A 22,503-nucleotide genomic window follows, 5' to 3' on the forward strand; every position below is an offset into this window, starting at 1 on the left:
GCGTAGCAAGACGTTCTTTGAACCTTTGTGCAGGTGTATGCGTATGCACTATGAGAGAGAGAGAGAGAGAGAGAGAGAGAGAGAGAGATTAGGGTCAGAGAGCGAGAGAATACAGAGGACACCATATTGGGTCCGTGTACCCCCACGAGGGCCCCTTTCTCCAAGCAAGGAAGAATTTGCTTTATACTTGGAGAACTGCAAAAGATACAAGCATCTATGTTTCTTCTTCTATACTCCCCTTGGTGATTGGACACGGGATCATAGTCCTTTCTAGAGGTCAGTGGATTATACTTTTGATTGGTGGACACAAGGTTGGTCTTTTAAACCTTTATGCACCAAATTCTAGAGGGGATCGTGTCCTTCTATGGAAGGAACTACTCTCTTGGTCACATATTGCAGAGGCTTGGATTATAGGGGGTTATTTCAACATGCTTGAAATGCCCTCAGAAAAAGGGGTGGTAGGGAAGGTGGTATCCACTCCCTAGAGAGAGCAACTTGGGATGCCTTCGTTTTTCAGTACAGTGGTAGGGATGCTTGGCACGATGATGCTTTTCACATTCAGCCACTTTCTCTCCTATTTTCTTGGTCGAACAGGAGATTACAGATGCCTATCCATGCACGGATTGACAGATTTTATGTGGACAAGTGGGCTCTTGACAGAGGTGGTACAGTTAGCATTGCAGCTGGGGTGTCCACTTCGGATCATTTTCCACTGATTCTGATGGTTTTCGATCCTCATGTGAGGGGCCGCTCTGCCAGTGGGCCGCTCTGCCAGTGTTAGGATTCCAGATGCCTTTCATATAGAGGAGGGCCTTACAGAGACAATGTTGAGGACTTGGGTATCTCATATGCATGATGGGCAGATTTCTCCGTCAGACTTAGCTGTAGCTCTCTCTGATATTAGCGACTTTTATCTTTCAGTTGCTTGTATCAAGAGGGGTGAGATCCCCAGGCTTGAGATAGGTATCCATCAGCAGTTGGCTGCCCTCCAGAGAGAGGAGTAGAAGAGGCCTGAAGATGCTTGGATTCAGGAGCGCCTTGCTGCAGCAAGGGCCCAAAAACAGTCACTTTTAGATGAGAGAGATTACACTCCTTTAGAGAGCTCGGGATGCAATTTTGAGGATGACCCTTCGATACGGAGAGCTAACACACAAATTAGAAGCAACCCAATCTCGACCAAGACCAACACTGCCCACACAGAAGATGTGGACCATTGTGCAAGGATATTGAAGAGGCCCCGGGGCATGCAGCGGAGCTGCGTGAGTGATAGAGATGAAGGAACGACAGAAATCTGAGATATGGAGCTTGAGAGATCTATATAAAAGCTGAGAGAGATGGAGGTAAAGAGAGCTGTGAAAGAACTATGAAAAGAGCTGAAACATGATTTTATCATCATATGGGTTTGGCTGCTGGCTTGTAGGTGAACTTGCAAAAATTTAAACTTCTACTATTGTTTGCTAGAGACTGGAGTCATACCTGAGGAAATTGTTTTTCCCGGTCAGCTTGTTTGCCATCTTGGTTATTCTTTGGGGTGGATGGTCACTCACCGCCAGCAAATGGATTGGGTGCTCTCAAAACTTAAAAAGAAGTTGGAATATTGGAAGGTACCTACTTGGCCAATATATGTTCGACTTCATATAGCCCAAACAATTTTGTTGCCTACATACAATTCTATTTACCTTTGATGATGTTTGGCAAGAAGGATATTGTATGCTCAAGCAGTCCAAGCATGGTTGTAAGAGCATTAGGTTACTTTTGATGGAGCAGCTCTATTTGCCAGAGATGCATGGTGGTCTAAATATGTTGAATGTATAAAGGGAAAATGATGCTGGATTTTTTATGAGGTGATCAGATTCATGCTTTGGGCCACTGGCAGCTCACTCCGTGGGATTTTTTTCTAAGCTATATTGATGGTAGAATTAGGGCTGCCTTTTTGTTTCTTGAATGTTTTCGGATTGAAAGAAAACACTCTGTCATCTTAAGTGGCATGTTGGTTTCAAGGGGCTTCAATTTGTGGGAGATGTGTTTCATGCTGATGGTACTTTGCTCTCTTTTCCTTTAGCGGTTAGGCAGTATGGCCTATCGACCTTTGTGGCAATATCTTTCTCAGATGCTTCAATCTTTTCTACCAGTGCTAAAGCTTGAGCTCATGTACGGCCTTAAGAATTGGGCCTTCGCTGCCAGGGTTCAACCTATTGTCCCTTACTGTTGGCTGACATCACGGCGGTTGCTGTGTTAAATAAGGTTTTGATGCCTCCACCTTGGAGATTTCAAAACTAGCAAGTCAGCTTTGGACAATGAATTGTAATGGAAAGTAATGATGGAGAAGACTGTGGCAACATTGGAGCTACAAACTTCCTCTTCGCCAACAGGTTTTTTTGTGGCAGGTGATGCTGGGAGTCATTCCATTTGGCCAACTCTTGGCACGTGGACACATTGCTCCTGCTATTTGTCATGGATGTCTGGCTCCAACGGAATCTTTGCCTCACCTCTTTTGGCACTGGTTAGAGACTCGTGACTTTCTTCATTTTTGTGCTGCAGCGTCTCTGGGCTTGATTTCTTAATGCTTGCTTTAGCAACACATTTTTGGTTATTTGGGATCCACCACAGAGGTAGGAGTTTGATCTTGTTTTCACTTGGGTTTGTTCTTGGGCGGACTCTGCGGAAGAAAGAAATTATAGAGTCTTTGGCGATCCCAGTTTCTCGAAGTTTCATTGCTTGTGGATGTCATTGCAGCAATCATTCTATGATTTTCTATGTTTCTTCCAGAGAGATTATACTACATACTTGTCTTACAATCCCATTTTCTGATGATGTAATTGATCTAGGGACTGCTCGTTATAATATAAAGCTACATGGATTTCACCCCAAAAAAAACGTGTGGTGCACACGTGCGTGCATGCGTGTGTTTGCGCGTGCGCCGTTCCAACACACATGGCTGCCTATCACAATGTGAAATGGATGCATGGTTGGCTACAATAATCTTATTCTTAAATGGAGATTTCAGAGCGAAGTAAGCAAGAACTTGAGCTGGGTGTATTTCTCAACTTCAAGTAACTTGCCTCTAGTCTTAAACCATCTTTTCCTTTATGCTGCCCTCTAGAATGGGATGAAAATCTAGTCATAGTAGTAGTAGCAACAGCAGCAACAAATAGCAAAAAGATCCATAAGATCCAAAAATATGTAAATAGTTGTAATAGCAAAACATAAGATGCCTAAGCGAGGCTTTGTTAGGCAAAGCACGCATGCTCTCCAGAAAAATCATAATTTAGGAACAAGCTGCAGAAAGATGGCTGTTTGGACTTTGGTACTATGTGTTTGGAAACGTGTCTTGTTGCTAGATTAAGATTAGGGTACGAATTAAGGTATAGCAGCTTTATGAAGGGTTTAAAAATGGTAATTATCTTGATTGATACTCATCAGAATCAGATGCCATTTTTACCACCAAGTATTTGAGACTTGACACGAAGTCTTCCTTCTCAAGGGAGGTCCACACAATGCACGAGGCATTATATAGGCCATGAATATTGCAAGGAAAGCTTGCGCTAGCATTAGACAAACACACATTACAATCTAGAATAAGGGAAACATGCCATCATGCAATCAACAAGAAATGAAATAGATAACTTCAGGTTGTTAACTTTGTGTCAACATGGACTCAAGTGGCACGGAATGTGTATGTGGAGTAGCGGCATAGCTCCGCTTGTACATGCATAAGACTAGGAATAATCACTCTTAGGAATCCTACATGCAAGGCGTACATGCAAGCTATACATACAATACCTACATGCATGTTCTACATGCAAGTTCTACACGCGTGTTCTAATGCACGTTCTACATGTAGTTCCTACATGCAACTCCTATGTGCAACTTCTACGTACGCAACCTAGATGCAAGTTCTATGTGTAGAGAGACAAAGTCCTACAATTTCTACATGCAGAGAGAGAAGCTCTCCAACTTGTATATGAAGCCCAGATTCTCTGGGGCATAGTGTTGAGTCCTCTTTTGGTGTTCTATGCAGTTGTCTCCAAGTGTTCATGCTCCTTTGCACTCTCATGTCCAAAAGCATGTGTCCAACCTTGTCTCCTACTCCCCTCTCCTCTAACCTTGCAACTCCTCTCCCTTTCCTCCTCCCTTCTCCTCTTTCCCTCCCCACCCCCTTGCTCTTACATCTTCCTCCTCCCTTCTCCTCTCTCCCTCCCCACCCCCTTGCTCTTACACCTTCTTTCTCTCCCACTCCTATGCTTCCCCTACACCTTTACCCTCTTAGATTAGTTTCTCAATCCTTGATATCCAAGTATCTATAAGGGAGATGAGTTCTCCACCATGTACTCTATACTCTGAACCCTGGATCCCTCTTCTAACCTTAATCCCCCTTCTAACCTTGAACCTCCTGATGAACCCTAAAACCTCCTTCTAAACCCTGAAACTCCTTGTAAATCCTAGAATCTCCTTCTGAACCCTAAAACCTCCTGGTGAACAATGAAACTCTTCTATCTCTTCAAAACCCAATGGAGGCGAAAGCCTTCATTACCCCAACCATGTTGATGAGCATTCCTTTCACACAAGCATGCTTGATGTCTGCTTTCCACACTTGAGCCTATGTCTCTCAGCGGAATACGACCCGAGGTCCTAAGCTACACTTATACTATAACGACGACGACACCAATAAAGCCTCAGAACCTTGCACACCTTGCACATCCTGCGGAAGCTGTGGGATAGTGGCAACACAGATGGATACATTTTTAAGTTTTGAAATAGTGAAGGGTTGTGATAGGAGAGATGTCTATTTTCTAATTAGCCTTCTCTTTAAGTGATAGCCTTTGTTATGTTGGAACTATGCCTTTTGGAGGGAGTCGTGAATCTTCTCTTCACAAGCAGTTGTGGCTAGGATGGAGAGGATGTAGGTTGATTTTTTTAAATTCTTCATCACGATTCAATATGTCCTTGATGTTTTCCGTTATGTGTGCATCTGTGAGAGCCATGGTGATGATCTACACCAAATGTTGGGTGTTGAAGATGTGTCGGTATGGATGTCACAGTAGCCACTCCCTACTATGCTACATTGTTGATGGCTATATATATACTAGATTTAATGTTGTGCTAAGGTGCTGCTCTCCATGTAGTCAAACTAATTCTTTCTCAGGTAATGGTGTTTACTTTGCTTAAAGTCTGTTTTGGATGCAAAGTAGACTGTTAGACGTTGAAAATCTCTTTTGACTACTGTCTGGATTCTTTGTTTACAGCTACCATGGTTTGAACAATCGATGAGTTTTCTAAAGTATTTGTCTTGCAGGTTTATAATCTACATAGGTCTCCTTACTTCTGGGAGAACCCAGAGAATTTTGAGCCAGAAAGGTTTTTGTATGAGAAATGTGGAAAGGACATTGAAGGCTGGGCAGGTTTTGATCCTAAGAGAACTCAGGGAAGCCTTTATCCAAATGAGGTATTGATGAGTCGCTTTGTGTTGGCTAAATTATTAATGTAATTTGAGATAGCTCAAAGGTATTCAATGGTTAAAATGATAAGGATATTTGTGCATCAATAGATGGGAAGAGCGGTTGGTGTGAGATAATCAAGGGAGATTATGGGTAGCATGCAACAAAGAGAGAGAGAGAAAGAAAGAAAGAAATATTAACATCCTCGGAAGACCTCGCGGGTCTATAGGACAAATTACACACACCAAAAAAGTACAACATCAGTTAGGGACTGAGAGTCCGTGGGGGAGTACAACTCAACCCCAGATTATTATAATAGCATAACATAGCTACATTGAGGTATTATGTAAGAGTGATCTGAATAACATCAGTTTAAGAGTGAGAGTCTTTGGGTTTAGGTTTGAACTCTTATCAATGCTTGCCCATCTCGGTAGACCACCCATCTACCTTCCTTCCTTGCTTCTTTCACTTTGATGGGTTCATTTGCCCGTTGTTTGAGTTGGGTCATAGTGAGCTCTTCAGATATCCAAATCCCAGTACCTTTCAGCTGTTGGAATTATATCTATAATTCAGCAGTGACCAATGTAATATAATAAGTTAGTTAGGGGCACTTTTCCCTCTTTTAGAGGTTTTTCCCCCTAACTGCAGTTAGTTCACTAACTATGGTTAGTGACTACTAAGGTTTTGTCACTATGACAAAACCTTATCTACACTACTTTGTGTTGTACTCTTTTACACACTCTATTGAGCAACTACAGCTTCCAAGCTTTTGACTCTCTCACTCTCTCTAGCTCTCACACTCTCTGGCTCTCATCCTCTCTATTCCTTCATTTGGTATCAGAGCCTGGTGCTCCTTGCTCCCTCAAGCTTCAACCATAACCTCGACTTTCAGCCTCAGGAAATCTGCCCGTACAGTCCGTACGACTGTACGGATTTCTATCGCCTGCCGTACGAAAAGCCTCCTGTACGATTTCTGACGCCCGCCGTACCAGCGCCGAAAAATAGCGTCAACTACGCCGTACCCTGTGGCCGTACACCGTACAGCGCCGTACATCGAGGCTGTACCTGTCGTCGACGTATCTGCAGTACAGCTTCGAGCTTAGGTACATCGACGTACAAATTCGTCATCTGCAGTGGTACTTCGCCGTACAGCGCCGTACCAGTTTGTACAGCGCCGTACATCGCTATCTGTGCTGTACCGTACAGTTTGTGCTGTAGCAGCAATTCTTCTTGGTTTTGGACAAGAGATTTGCAGGTGTTTCTTGGCAGAGCATCTTTGATTTGGCAGGTGATTTTTGGCAGGCTGAGTTTGCAGACAGCCATTGTTTGGCTAAGTATTCTGCAAGAATATTTGGGGCATTTTGCAGATTGCAGCCATTGCAATCATTGGGCAGATTTGAAGCTATCACAAGAGCAAAATTACAGATTTGTCTGAAATTTGGGGCTTTTGTATTAAAATTGCAGATTTGGGGCTTTTGGCTTTTTTACCCCTTTTTGGCTGCAATTTCTAGCCACAAATTGGGGCTTTTGTGTTTGGAGAGCATTTTTTTAAGTATTCAGTATATACTGCCTTTATTGGAGTGTTTGGAACACTTTTGGCAGGTTTTGGAGAGTGTTTTATGCTTGGACAGATTTCTGACAGCTTAAGTACAGAAATCTAAGTTGCATATACAGCCCGTGCTTGGGTGTGGTTTTTGGGAGTTGTGCATTCTATTCCCAGTAAGGGAATTCAGCTTTGTATCTGCTTCAATTCCTTTTTCAGATATGGCCCATCAAAATCAGAATGATTTTCAGTTCGGTGGTCTTTCTCAGGAAGACAAATTGGATGGTACCAACTACTCCCTCTGGAGTTTCATGGTACGTAATATTCTGATTTCTCGCAATCTATGGGATTATGTCAATGGGGATGAAATCCGACCAGCAGATATTGCACCTGCTACCCCTCCTCACCAAGGAGGTGGAAAAGGTCGTGCACAAGGTGCAGCTGCAGGACAAGTTGTTGGTGCAGCTACAGTTAATACTCCTGAGCAAAAGAGATGGGATTCACGGGATGCCTTAGCCTTGTCTTGCATCTCTCTTTCAGTGAAAAGATCAATCATTCCGCATATCCGGTCGTGTAAGACCTCCAGGGCAGCGTGGGATATTTTGGAAAGCATGTATGCAGCACGGAATGATGCCAGGGTATCTTTTTTAAAAAGAGAGTTGAGCAATACACATATGGAGGAGGGTGACTCCATGTCAGCCCACCTCACTAAGCTACAGGATCTCAGAGAGCAGTTGTTAAATATAGATGAAATTATTCCTGATTCAGAGATGATTACAACCACTCTGAATTCTCTTCCTGAGTCTTATCTCAGCTTTCATACTTCGCTGAATTTATCATTGAGGGGGGGTGCAAATCCTCTTTCTTTTCATGAGCTGATAGGACTTCTGCTTCAGGAAGAGCAAACCAGGAAAAATTTGGCTTCACGTGCAGGTGAACAAGCCATGCTCTCAAAATTCAAATAAAAAACAAAGGGACAGGCAAAAACAGCAGCAAATCAGCCTTCCAGTGGGTCAGGACAGCCTTCACAAAAGGCTAAAAGTGATGCAAGCAAGCCCAAAAAGAAGGGTTTCTGTCACTACTGCAAAAAGCCAGGTCATCACATAGCAGAATGCAGGAAAAGGATTGCAAAGGAAAAGAAAAACAGCTCAGGAATGGCTGTTTCAGATTCAGCCCCTTGTGCATCTGACAGTGGGGATGCTGCAGCCAACTTTGTTGGTCAAGATTATGCCTTTTTATCTTGCATTTCTGATTCTAGGTTGGCTGTTCCAGATGCTTGGGATAGTACAGCTTCATGCAGTGATGATACATATGCATTTTTGACTTGCAGTTTTGACTCTCCTTCAGATGCATCTGCTTTCAGTGTTGATGAAACACTGAACACATGGTATTTTGACAGCGGTGCATCCAAGCACATCACTTCGAGGAAGTGTCTCTTTACTTCCTTGCATCCACCCCCTGTTGGTAAGAAAGTCACTTGTGCCAACAACTCCTCATATTCAGTACGTGGCACAGGAGAAGTTGAGCTCACTGCAATTGATGGCTCAATTTTCAGACTTTCTGATGTTTTATATGTGCCTGGCATAACCAAAAATCTCCTTTCAGTGTCCACTCTTAACAGAGATGGATTTCAGGTCATCTTTGAGGATGACAAATGTGCTGTCCGGGACAGGGAAGCTAACTATGCCTTAATGTTATCTGGTACTCTGCTGCGTGGGCTTTTTCAGCTTGATATTTTTCAGAAAAGAGCAGCTCATGCTTTGGCAATTTCTTCCCCTACAGTTGCCATGCAAAATGCAGAATTATGGCATGCCAGATATGGCCACATGAATTACAACAGCTTGATGACACTTCAGAAATTTTCAATGGTTGATGCATTGCCCCCTCTTGAGATACCTCCTCCACATGCCTGTGAAGGGTGCATTTTAGGTAAAATGCATAGATTTCCCTTCAAGAAGGATGGTTCAGTTAAAGCTGTTCGCAAATTGCAGCTTATACACAGTGATGTCTGTGGTCCCATGAGGACTCCTTCATTGGGTGGTCATCTCTACTTTGTCACATTTATTGATGACTACTCCAATTTTACTTGGGTTTTTGGGCTGAAAAAGAAATCTGAAGTGTTCACAGTGTTTAAACACTTTTCAGCCATGGTTGAAAATGAAACCGGGCTCAAGATACAGATATTACGCACGGATAGAGGTGGGGAATACCTATCTGCAGAATTTGATGCTTTCCTCAAACAAAAGGGTATTGTGCATCAGCTCACAGTCAAGCTGACCCCTCAGCAAAATGGCAAAGCTGAGAGGAAAAATAGAACTCTCATGGAGATGGACAGATGTATGCTGAAAAGCAAACACATGCCTCATAAATTCTGGTTAGAGGGTTTGATGTGTGCCAATTACATTTTGAACAGGGCTCCCACTAAGGCTTTAAAAACCAAAACTCCTTTTGAGGTCTGGAATGACAGGAAGCCTTCAGTGGATCACTTCCGAGTCTTTGGATGCCTTGCCTATGCACATGTGCCAGTTGAATTTAGGCACAAATTGTCAGATAAAGCCATCAAATGCATATTTGTTGGATACAGTGCAGAAAGCAAGGGGTATCGTCTCTACAATCCTGCTACACGCAAAATCATTGTAAGTAGAGATGTGATATTTTCTGAAAATTCAGCTTACACTCAGGCTGATTTTCAAATGCCTTCACCTTCAGAAGATGTATTTCAAGGGTTGCTCCCATTGCATTGGGTTCCCCTGCTGATTTTTCTGATCCAAATCAGAATTTACAGCAACCTTCAAATGCTTCAGTTCCGCCACGGGATGTCATGCCTCCTCCACAGGAAGAGGAACAAGTGGTACAGCAAGAAATTGCAGACATACATGCAGCAAAAACAGTCCCAAACTGGCTGTTACAGACTCTCCGGGAGAGTAAACTTGATGCCCCGTTACCTGGCAGGACTCGCAGTGCAGCAAGGCACATGGAAGGTGCTAATTCAGTGGAATCAGCATATGCAGGTACTCTCCTTGATGAAGAGGAGCCTGCCACATTTGAAGAGGCACAAGGTAATGTGCATTGGATGAATGCCATGCACGATGAGTTGCAGTCCATTGCCAAAAATCAGACTTGGGATGTTGTGGACTTGCCACCGGGTAAACATGCTATTGGCACACGATGGGTATTTAAAGTCAAAGGGAAGCCAGATGGCTCCATTGACAGATATAAAGCCAGGCTGGTTGCTAAAGGCTATGCTCAGAAAAAGGGCATAGATTATGAGGAGACTTTTGCTCCTACATCCCGGATGACCACCATCCGCTCAGTAATTGCAATGGCTGCACATTTTGAGTGGAATGTTCATCAGTTGGACATCAAAACAGCCTTCTTAAATGGGGACTTGCTGGAAGAGGTGTATGTCAAACCACCTCCGGGTTTTGAAATTACAGCAAATGCACTTCAAGTCTGCAAGCTTAATAAAGCTTTATATGGGCTGAAACAGGCCCCTCGTGCATGGTATGCCAAGATACATGCCTTTTTGACCAGCAAAGGGCTGCACAATAGTCCTACTGAGAGCACCCTCTACATCAAGATGGATGGGGGGAAATATTAGTCATCCTTCTTTATGTTGATGACTTACTGCTCACAGGGTCCAATGACGACAAAATTGCAGATTTCAAAACTGATTTGCAGACCCACTTTGATATGTCAGATTTGGGGCTGCTTCATTTTTATTTGGGGATCCAGTTCTCTCATGAGAGACGTGGCACTGTTATGTCTCAGTCCAAGTATGTTCAGAAACTTTTGGACAGATTTAACATGCAAGAGTGTAAGCCCATATCTACTCCTATGGAACCGGGGCTGAAACTCACAATGCATGATGCAGGAGAATCAGTTGATGCCAGACTTTACAGTCAAGCTGTTGGATGCCTCATATATCTCTGCAATACTAGACCTGATATTCAGTTTGCAGTATCTCAGGTGAGCAGGTATATGCACAGCCCTAAAACTATGCATTGGCAGGCAGTTAAGCGCATCTTCCGTTATTTGCAAGGCACCAAGTCTTTTGGCTTACTATTTCCCAGGGGGGGTGACTTGCAGATGCATGCCTACAGTGATTCAGATTGGGCTGGTGATTATGACACTAGGCAGTCCACTAGTGGCAATTGTTTCTTTTTGGGAAAATCTTGCATTTCATGGCTAAGCAAGAAACAATCTACAGTGGCTACCTCATCATGTGAAGCTGAGTACAGGGCAGCTTTCACAGCAACAGTGGAATGTGTCTGGCTGAGACGTTTATTTGCTGATCTTTATCTGTCTTTGGAGGGTCCTTCTCCAATTCTCACTGATAGTCAGAGTGCCATTGCAGTGGCAAAGAATCCAGTGTTTCATGCTCGCACGAAGCACATTGAGGTTCACTATCATTACGTCAGAGAGAAGTTACATGCAGGAGAGATCAGTATGGTCTTTGTGTCCACACATGACAACGTTGCAGATATCTTCACCAAAGCACTACCACGTGAGAAGTTCGAGGCATTTCGCAGTGCCCTGAACTTATATCCGTTTGGTGATTGATCAGCCTTGTACATGACATTGGCACTGCAGGGGGGTGTTGGAATTATATCTATAATTCAGCAGTGACCAATGTAATATAATAAGTTAGTTAGGGGCACTTTTCCCTCTTTTAGAGGTTTTTCCCCCTAACTGCAGTTAGTTCACTAACTATGGTTAGTGACTACTAAGGTTTTGTCACTATGACAAAACCTTATCTACACTACTTTGTGTTGTACTCTTTTACACACTCTATTGAGCAACTACAGCTTCCAAGCTTTTGACTCTCTCACTCTCTCTAGCTCTCACACTCTAGGGGCACTTTTCCCTCTTTTAGAGGTTTTTCCCCCTAACTGCAGTTAGTTCACTAACTATGGTTAGTGACTACTAAGGTTTTGTCACTATGACAAAACCTTATCTACACTACTTTGTGTTGTACTCTTTTACACACTCTATTGAGCAACTACAGCTTCCAAGCTTTTGACTCTCTCACTCTCTCTAGCTCTCACACTCTCTGGCTCTCATCCTCTCTATTCCTTCATCAGCTTGTTGGTTTGTCTAAGGATCTTGACCCTTGAGCTTTTTTCTTTGAATTAAATGTGTGCCTGGATACCCTTGCGAGTGATGAAGCTTATGTCATTCTCATCCCAATCGACTTGTGGTACTACCTTCTTGAGTTGAATGATCTTGGTCTCATCAATTTGTTCCTCTTCCTCTTCCATTCCAAAAGAGCTAAGGCAGCTGTCTTCCAATCCTCCAATGCGTAAAATCTTCTTGCTACTTACGATGGTTTGCTGCTCTCTTACCTCAGTATAGAGATCACATTTGTCGATCTTGTTGTGTATTCCTGCTATAATTTCATGTCCCATGGATTTGAGCTGAGTGTTGACCATTTCTTTGACCTTGACTACGAGCTGTGATTTTGGAGCTGCAGTGTTGCATTGCCGTAGGACTTCTTGTATTACCTCTTGTCTGCGATGGGAAAAGCTTCGTTTTTGGGAACTCCATTTTGGAAAAGACCTGCGCAATCAGCGACCCATTTATTTGAGCTAACACCTCAGACTGAGTCAGGGGCTTAGCTCAGCCTGAGGCTTGGTTAGCTGACGAAACTCCCCACTGTACGACGAGCTATACAACGGGCAGCGGTGGAGGGGCTAGTAGGCAGAGGGGGCTAGCGGATGGAGAGGCTAGCAAGCGGCGGCAGAGAGAGAGCGTGCGGGGAGGCTGAGTGACAGGGAGGCTGAGAGGCGAGGCTACACCTATATTGGCCGATTTTTACTTTGGTGACCTGCTGCAGCACTTCGGAGTGCCCTGTTGAGCCGTCTTGCACATTTCAGTGCCTTTGCATTTGGGAGCCTCTTAGCCCATCAACCAGTTGCTAGAAACGCCTAATAGAGCATTTCTTCAACCGCCTTGCACACGTGGAGGTTGCTGTTCCATTTCAGAGCCCTAGACCACCCCCAGCCGACTTGCTGGTTATTCATTTTAGAGCCCTATTTGCTGGTTATTGATTTCTGCTTGCTGCCCGCCTTCATGAAGCCATTTTCCATCATGACTTCCTTGTCTGCTAGTTCCTTGCTCGTGGAGAAGTTCAAGGGGGAAGGCTTTCCCACATGGCAAACCAAGATGCAGATGCTCCTTATGCGAGGAGGAGTTTGGGACGTTGTTGAGGGTGACCACATTGATACACTTGATCAGCAACAACGCAAGTTATGAAAGCGACAGAATGCAAGAGCCATTGCTCTCATTGATTTTTGCTTGGCCGACTCTCTCATTCATCATGTGGACTTCAAATCAACTGCTAAGGGGATTTGGGATCGCCTTGAGACCTCATTTGGTAACAAAATCACCAACTCTAAAGTTTTTTTGAATCTCAAGTTCTATGATTTGCAAATGGAAGAGAGTGAAGAGTTGAGTGATCATCTAGCAAGATTTCAGCCTCTTGTTTAAAGCAAATGGAAGACCAACAAGAATATTATTTGTAAGGACATGTTGAGGCTAATTGCTTCAAGAAGAAGGAATAGGAACAAGAGAAGCACCATGCCAATCTTATTGTTGAAGGCCCGAGGCCGAAGTTGAAGAGCCCTCTGAAGAGATACATGCAGCCACAACTAGGTTCATGGCCTCTCTCGTGAGGAGCATTATGACTGGAATTCTTAGGCTTTCTAGGCCGTATATGATGTGTGTTTTTTGTGTTGAGTCAATAAAGGTTCTCAGCCTTGAGTAATCCCTCTAAAATGAATGTATTTGGAGTCAATAAGGGTACTCTTCCCTGGGTTGTCCCAAAAAAATGAATATATTGTCTTATACTTTGGTATGATTGTATTGACCACCCAGGTTAGACTAAGGGGGGTGACGAGTGATGGTCTACCCTAGCCGGTTATGTCATGGGGACGTGAAGTTATGAACCGTGACTAACTTTGGCTTAGGGGGCTAGCCCAGGGGAAGCGACACTTCCCAGAAGTCCCTAGGTGCACACACTAGGCCTACATGCTAGGGGCAAGGCAAGGTTTAGAGGGGTCTTAAAGTTAGGCCCAAGGAAACCAATGTTTCATTGGTTAGAAGTGGTTAGGATTTGAATGTGAGGGGCAAAAGGGTTAGAGCTCTAATGAGGGGGCCACGTGGCATTCCCTCATGCATATCTACCCTCTTCCTCTCCTTCCAAGGCCAATGTACGTTTTCTATTGGGGGATTCATTTTTCACGCATTTTCTGGAGATCGCCTTTTCCCCACATTGCTTGCTGTTGCACGATTTTCGAGGCTTCCTTTGCTCACATTTTTGGCACGAATCCCAAGGCGCTTTGATCATTGGTTGTACGGAGTCCTACGCATGCTGCAGGTTATACGGCTATTGCACGCTCCTCGAGGTCACCATACGGCTGTACGGACCTGCTGTTGGTGATTTGAAGCAGCCGTACTGCTGTATAGGCTGCTGGTGGGCCCTTTGTGCATTTGCATGGTTGTCTTTTGCTGCAGGCACGCTTCCCAAGATTAGCTGTACGGGCTTTTATGACTGCCTTGCATGTAGATCGAGGCTGGCTGCAAGTGTACAGGCCGCTGCACGACTCCCAAAGTCTTAATTGCTGGCTGTACGGAAGAGGTACACATCCCAAGGCTGATTGTACGGAGCATTCATCGCTGCTGTACGGAACAGTTAGTACGCATCCCAAGGTGTGGTTATTGCTGTACGGACTGTTTTCACACAGCCCAAGGCTGTTTTGGCTGTTTGTACGGCCCATTTAGACTCCCCAACGCTCTTTGCTAGCTGCTCACCTTCTCTCTTCTGCCCGTGATCCTCCTGCTCTTTCTTTCTCTCTGATTCCAGCCCGTTATATCCCTCTTCCTTCCCTTCTCCTGGCTGCCAGTTCCTCCCGCTAGCCACTACACCGGATGTGTTGCTTCTGGAGGTGTTTCGGAGCTGGATTGAAGTCAGTTGAAACTGGTTTGAGTTCTCTTGTCGCTATCCTTTTCATGTGATTGCATTTGGAGATTTTTGGGAAGTGTTTGGATGCTTGGTCGTGAACAGTTGGTTACAGTCTTTGTGGAATGCTTGGATACCTTTACAGTTGGTCATGGACAAATGGTGAATGCCTTAGCTTTGCCTTGGCACTTGGGTGCTAGTGTGTGCACTAGGGTGGAATGCAGGTTATAGCCAAGGTTTGGCTTGGACAGTGGGATTGCCCGTGGGGCAAAGCACAAGGGAGTGCCCTTGCTGTATCCACCGATTTCATTCCTAAAGAAATAAATAAATACCGGAAGGGGCGCCAAGTGTTTGGGGCCAGTGTGGTGTCTTGTACTTGGTTTCATTGAGCAGGGGCACTCTAGCCTCCATCCATTTATTTCTCAAATTGTTTCTAAGTGGTGTTGTTTAAGTTAAGTGGTTGGAAATGATGCACTGAGGCTGTGAATAATGAATATGCAATGCAAGTTATGGTCTACTGCCCTTTAGGAAACTGAAGGCCGGTTTCAGGTTGCAAGTTGACTGAGAAGTCAGTATCAACAGGAGGTGTTGGATAGTTGGACTTGGTCTCCTTGCTCACCTTACAACAAGCTCCTAGGTTCTCTAACCTGTAGTTGGGCTAAACCCCTAGCCCAATGCAGGGGCTAGGGGGTTCTATAGAATAGCCAATATGGAATGGCCTACCCTGTTTCTCCAAATTCCCCTCAACTCCATCAGCCTCAACTATTAGGACTTGGTACTCTACAGTTGCAGCCATGATACCCTCTTCGTATGCACGCAATTACGAACAAGGAGGGTCCTAACGACCCATCATCGGGCAACATAAATAGATTTATTATTTGCAGCAAACAATCAGAGACTTAAGGCTTGAGCTGAAAAAAGTAAAAGCCTGACTTCAAGTTCTAGAGTAACCTGGCAAGTAGGCAGTAATTGTTGAGGTTGTGAACTCATGTAAGAATTATCCTCATACTCCTCAACTAGTCTCTATAGTCAAAGATATGGATCATACTGAAGTACAATCAATCAAGAAAGAAGTGATTGAGGAGTTCGACACAACTGCAAACGAGAATGATATCCAAGAAGAGATCAAAGAACACAAAGCTAGACGTGATAATGCATTGAAGATTAGAGTGGGGGGGCTCCCTGAAGGATGGTTCAAAGATGATGACTCTTTCAGTGAGACTTTTGTTGGGGTAAAGGCACATTGCCACCCCTTTATTAAAGATAAGACATCTATGACTGTCTTAAGACAGTCATAGGGTAAAACCTAATCCTAATAAAACTAATGAGTTTGTGGTGTGGCTCATCACTTCACACCCGCACACTTGAGTCTTCTCTCTCTCACACTCTCTCCCTCTTACTCTTCTTGCCTCTTCTGTCCCCCTTCAACTGGTATCAGAGCCTCTTCTCCCTCTACCCTTGCCTACCCACCCCCTTCGACCTCTACCTAGCCTCTGCAAGGGCCAACGGGCCAGCGTGCGGGCGCGGGTGCGGGTCAGCAGGTGACAGCGCCGTACGGATGTACGTCGTCCGTACATCCGTACGGACGGGCGTCGCAGATCTGCAGGCAGCGAAGGCATCGCAGCGCGGGGCGCAACGGCATCGCAGACGCGGGCGCGGGCGCGGGCACAGATCAGGGCGCGGGTGCAGGCGCGGGCGTAGAGCAGGGCACGAGCAGCGCAGTTGCTCACGCAGCTAGCGCTACAGCAGCAGCTGCTAGCTGCTATCCTGCGCAGGGGCAGCCAATGCACAGCACTAGGCCGCGCATAGAGCCAGAGTGCGCAGCGCGCGCTCAGGTACGGACATCGTACGGACTCCGTACAGGAGCCGTTCATCCGTACGGATCTACACTACGCAGGTACAGGGAGCTGCATCAGGGAGACCGTCGAAATTTTTTTTTCTCTTCTGGGATTCTGCACACGTGCGCAGGTACAGCAAGTACAGCAGGCAGAATTTTTTTTTGGGAAGAAAAAGAAGGAGAAAGAGCTCTCTGCTCTTGATTCAGGATCATCTTTCAGTTCACAAAACTGAGTTTTCTTGAAAGTACAGCAAGTACCTTCATTTACTTCGTGCTTGAGGTGAAAAGAACCACAGTGCGTGGTTGATTGCACAGTTATCTGTTTTGGTGAAGGAAATGCCTTGATTTTGCAGAGGACTTTTATGCTTTTACTGGGCTTGAATCTCAGTTTCCGGGTGAGCAGATCATAGGGCTTTTGCCTGGCAGTTGATGCTTTGTATGCCTTGAGGTAGTGTGGTGCCAGAGAGCACACATTTGCCTCGATTTCCGCAGTGTCGAGGTGACATTTTCTTGCAGGTCACATTTTTTGTGCAACACTCAGAGAACCTCAGTTGAGCCACGCTTGGCCAGGGCGCATCGAGTTTACTCGGTCCCTAACTGTCCATCGTTGACAGTGCTCAAAAGGTTCATCATTGAGTGTTTGTACGTTGGGATCTGTGTATGTCATTTCTACACAGGATAGTATATGCATTACACTGTTGGTTGATTTTGTCAGAGAGATTTTCACATTGCATGCTACCTCAGTGTTGAGGTGTTCTTCACTTGGTTCACGTGTCAGATCAAGGGGCTTTTGCCCAGATTTTGTTTGATAGCACTTGGGTTACCGACAGAGATCTTCAGATGCATTTTATCCCCTTGGTAGAAGGGTGATTGCTTGGGATTTATCCCATTTTCTGTTGCAGGTTTTGTGACAGGCTGAAGTGTCATTTTTTTTTTTTTGGGGTGTATGCCAAGTGATTTATGCATATTAACTCAGTGCAATACCTCAACTGAGGTGGGAGAAGTGATCAGTACAGCCAGTACAGCAGTGTTTACAGCAGTGTTTGTGCTTTGTCAGCTGATTATGCACTGTTAAAGCACTTGTTGAGCAGCTGCAGCATTCTGAAATTACTGTTTTTATGCCTATTTGAGCATAGTACAGTGTTTCAGAAGGTACAGTAACTTGGGGAATTTTCTGTTTTGCTGCAGATTTCCTGACAGTAAAAAACAGCACTATTGTGAGTGCTCCTGGCTCTTGATAGAGTAGGTTTTTTCTGAGAAATCAGAATTTTTATTCAGTCTTTTTTACTTTCAGGGAATCAGATACTTTCCTTATCTGATATGGCATCAGGGGGAAGTGAATCTTCAATTCTGAACATAAAGAAACTGGAAGGAGCACACAATTATGCATTATGGGCAGAACAATGCTTGAATGTACTTCTGTTAAAGAAGATTTCTAAGCCCATAAGGGTGAAGGGTGTCAAGCCATCTGACATGGCAGCTGATGATTGGGAAGAGCTTGATTTGTCCGCAAGGGCAGCTTCATGCTCACTATGTTCAATGTTCAGGCTGAAAAGACCTCTTATGGTCTATGGCAAAGGCTAGAAGAATTGTATGCCCAAAAGAGCTCAGCCAGTAAGGTTTATTGGTTGAAGAAGTTGGTTGATCTTCGCATGAAGGAAGGTACAGCTATGACGTCACACTTGAGTGAGTTCAATGCCATCTTTACACAGCTGATTGCACAGGGATTGAATCTTGATGAGGAGTTCAAGGCTACTTTCTTGCTGTGCACCCTCCCTGAGAGTTGGGACACTTTCAAGACCACCCTGTCAAATTCGAATGTCACTCTTATTTATGCTGATGTAGAGAGCTCTCTCCTTATGGAGGAGATGAGCAGGAAGAATAATGCGAGCAGCAAGTCTTCAAATGCCTTGCAGGTACAGGATAGAGGCAGGACTCAGCAGAAGGGGAGATCTGTTAGTAAGTCCAAATCCCGCAGTCAGTCCCGTGGCAAAAAGGATATTGAATGCTTTTATTGTGGCAAGAAGGGACATGTGAAGTCTAAGTGCTTCAAGTTCATACGGGATCAGAAAGCCAAGAAGGCTGAAACAAAGGATGCATGCAATGGAAGCAAAGGCAAAGGCAAGGCCAAGGCAGATGACTTGGATGCAGTGAATGTTGCAGCAGAGGACAGTGACAATGACATACATGATGTTTTATGCTCTTCTGCTGTAATAGCACATGCTTTGGTTATTGATGGCCATGACATGCACACCTGGCTCTTGGATTCAGGTGCTTCTTTTCATGTTACTCGAGTGGTTTACTTCCTACACAGGTACTTATGGAGTTGTTCATCTTGGGAAGAACTATGCATGTCAGATTGCAGGGATTGGCAGTATACAGATAGTATTCCCTGATGGACGCATATTTATGCTTGATGGTGTTCGCCATGTGCCGCAAATCAAGAAAAATCTGATTAGCACTGGCTTATTGGATGACAGTGGTTACCACACCACATTTGGGGATTCCAAATGGGTGATTACTGATGGCCAGGCTGTAGTGGCTGAGGGTTTTAAGAGTGATACCTTGTACCCTCTTTATGTTTCCAGTGTGGGTAATCATGTTGTTGCCATAACCGAGCTGCCAAAGGTTTCATTGTGGCATAGCCGGTTGGGACACATGTATGTTAAAGGAATGCAAGAACTGTCACGTTTGGGTTATCTGCCGTCTCTTTCTTTTTCAGATTTGCCTACTTGTGATCATTGTATATTTGGCAAGCATTCTGTGACTCCTCATAAGAGGAGAACTCCCCAGAATAGAGCACCGCTTGATCTAGTGCACACTGATTTGTGTGAGATGCCACAGTTATCATTAGGGGGTGCAAAATATTTTATTATTTTCATTGATGATGCCACACGCAAAGTGTGGGTCTATTTCTTGAAGCATAAGGGCGATGCCTTAGATGCTTTCAAGAAGTTTGTCGCTCAGGTTGAGAATCGGACAGGCCGCAGGTTGAAATGCCTCAGATCCGATAATGGGGGTGAGTATGTGTCACATGCTTTTGTGCAGTTTTGCCAAGCTAAGGGCATCAAACAGGAACTCACAGCCCCTCATAATGCATCTCAAAATGGTGCAAGTGAGCGTATGAATCGAACTATTCAGGAGAAGGTTCGATGTATGTTGTCTTATGCTGCATTACCCCATGGCTTTTGGGCAGAAGCCGTGCAAACAGCAGTTCACATTATTAACAGGTTGCCAAACAAGGCTTTGGAGTTGAAAGTGCCAGAGGAGGTGTGGTTTGGCAAGCCACCTTCATACAAGCACTTACGTGTATTTGGCTGCGAGTGCTTTTCTCATGTACGCAAAGAATTGCGCACCAAACTGGAGCCAAAGTCTATCAGATGCATCTTTATGGGTTATGGTGACGAAGGTGAAATGGGGTACAGGTTATGGGATCCCGTTAAACGGAAGATTATACGCAGCAATGATGTCATCTTTAAAGAGGATAGTGTACACAAGGAACCCGTGCAACCTGTGGAATACAGGAGGGTTATGTATGATGATGTTGGACAGCAAAGAATGCCCATTTATATGCAGCAGCAGGCTGCTGCAGATAACCCTGTTCAAGAGGGTATACAGGCTGAAAATCAGCCAGATAATTTTGCCAATGATGCACCACTGGATATGCCAGCAGATGGGGCTGTAGAACAGCCAGATATGGTGGTACAGCCACCCGTCATGCATGACGAACAGGCTGGACAGCAGCCTCTAATCCGGAACATTTTGTTAGGAGGAACAACGGCCTCCTGCCAGGTTTGTTCCAGGAGCCAATAATGTGGCTGATTTTATCATGCTGACAGATTGTGGTGAGCCTTCCAGCTTCAAGGAAGCTATGGGAAGAACAGAGAAAAAGAAGTGGGAGAAAGCCATGCAGTCAGAAATAGACTCCTTACTTCAAAATGATACATGGGACTTGGTGCAGCTACCTGCAGGCAGAAAGGTTTTGCCATGCAAGTGGGTTTACAAAGTCAAAGTGGATTCAAATGCTTTACTGAGGTATAAGGCCAGATTGGTTGCCAAGGGATTTAAGCAGGAGAAGGGCATTGACTTTGATGAGATCTTTTCCCCTGTAGTCAAGATGACTACTTTGAGAGCAGTGTTAGAGACCGATCATTGCTTGTACACCAAACGGGCAAAGGATGGCAGTTTGATGCTACTCATTCTATATGTGGATGACATGCTTATTGCTAAATCTCAACATGAGATTAGTGCTTTGAAGAAACAACTGCATAAGTCTTTTGACATGAAAGACTTGGGTGATGCAAATCATATTCTTGGCATGCAGATTACTCGTGACAGGTCCAAGGGACTTTTGTTTCTGTCACAGAAAGAGTACATTGACAAAGTACTGTAGCGCTTTAAGATGGAGGGGGGGAAGTCTATTAGTACCCCGTTGCCTCCACATTTAAAACTCAGCAATAAGGACAGCCCCAGATCAGATGATGATAAGGCTGAAATGGCCAAGGTTCCGTATGCATCTGCAGTTGGATCTTTGATGTATGCCATGGTTGCCACTCGTCCGGATATTGCTTTTGCGGTGGGAGTCATCAGCAGGTATATGGCAAATCTAGGCAAGCGGCACTGGGAAGCAGTGAAAGGTGTCTTGAGGTATCTCAAGGGTACCAAAGACTTGTGCATATGCTTTGGTAGGCAGGATGCATTGGTGCATGGTTTTACAGATTCAGACTATGCAGGGAATGCAGATAACCGGAAGTCTACTACCGGTTATATTTTCACATTTGCAGGAGGTGCTATATCATGGGTGTCTCGGTTGCAGAAATGCATTGCACTGTCAACTACTGAAGCTGAATATGTTGCAGCCACTGAGGCTTGCAAGGAAGCAATATGGCTTACTCGGATGGTGGGAGACTTGGGCATTACAGGAGATATGCCAGTTTTGCATTGTGATAGTCAGAGTGCTATCATGTTGGCAAAGAATCCGGTCTTTCATCAGAAGACCAAGCACATAGATGTGAAATATCATTTCATCAGGGAGGTACTGGAAGACAGGCGACTTGAGCTTGTGAAGGTGCATACTGATGATAATCCTGCAGATTTGCTCACTAAGAGCTTGCCTAGAGAGCGGTTTGCACATTGCCGCCACATCATGGGATTAGGATGAGACCATTCTTATTTTATGGTCTTGCATACAGTAAGTGTATATTGCTGTATGTTTTATTCTTTTCTGCCCTTTAGGCACATTGGCCTTTAGGTGGGAGGTTGTTGGGGTAAAGGCACATTGCCACCCCTTTATTAAAGATAAGACATCTATGACTGTCTTAAGACAGTCATAGGGTAAAACCTAATCCTAATAAAACTAATGAGTTTGTGGTGTGGCTCATCACTTCACACCCGCACACTTGAGTCTTCTCTCTCTCACACTCTCTCCCTCTTACTCTTCTTCCCTCTTCTGTCCCCCTTCAACTTTAGCACATGTCAAAGCAGCCATGGCTAATATTGAATGGAAGGTTGATGATGATAATGATGATGATGATGATGACGACAACGGAGCAATTAATATACGGCATGGCAATACCTTGGATGGCAATGTTATGCTCTAGCCGAGATAGCATGACCTCGGAAAGATCGGTGGGCATTTTCCCTTAGATGACCGACTTTTGTAATATTTTATGTGTGTAAATAAAATGGTCAAGGGAAGTAAATGCCAAGGTCCTAGGTGAGGGTG

At 44.6% G+C, this 22,503-nt stretch overlaps 1 protein-coding gene across 1 annotated transcript in view; it reads left to right on the plus strand.

Moving 5' to 3' along the window:
• CYP97B3 (cytochrome P450, family 97, subfamily B, polypeptide 3) overlaps positions 1-22,503 on the plus strand; it is a 147,167-nt gene that overhangs the window by 94,124 nt on the left and 30,540 nt on the right. The window contains exon 13 of the mRNA XM_087373252.1: positions 5,297-5,446. Within this exon, the coding sequence (XP_087229378.1) occupies positions 5,297-5,446 (150 nt within the window). The remainder of the gene's footprint in view (positions 1-5,296; positions 5,447-22,503) is intronic.

This window comes from Dipteris shenzhenensis, chromosome 4, assembly GCF_047967505.1.
Source record: "Dipteris shenzhenensis isolate YYH24624 ecotype China chromosome 4, Dip_SZ_1.0, whole genome shotgun sequence".
In the NCBI taxonomy this organism is placed as follows: Eukaryota; Viridiplantae; Streptophyta; class Polypodiopsida; order Gleicheniales; family Dipteridaceae; genus Dipteris; species Dipteris shenzhenensis.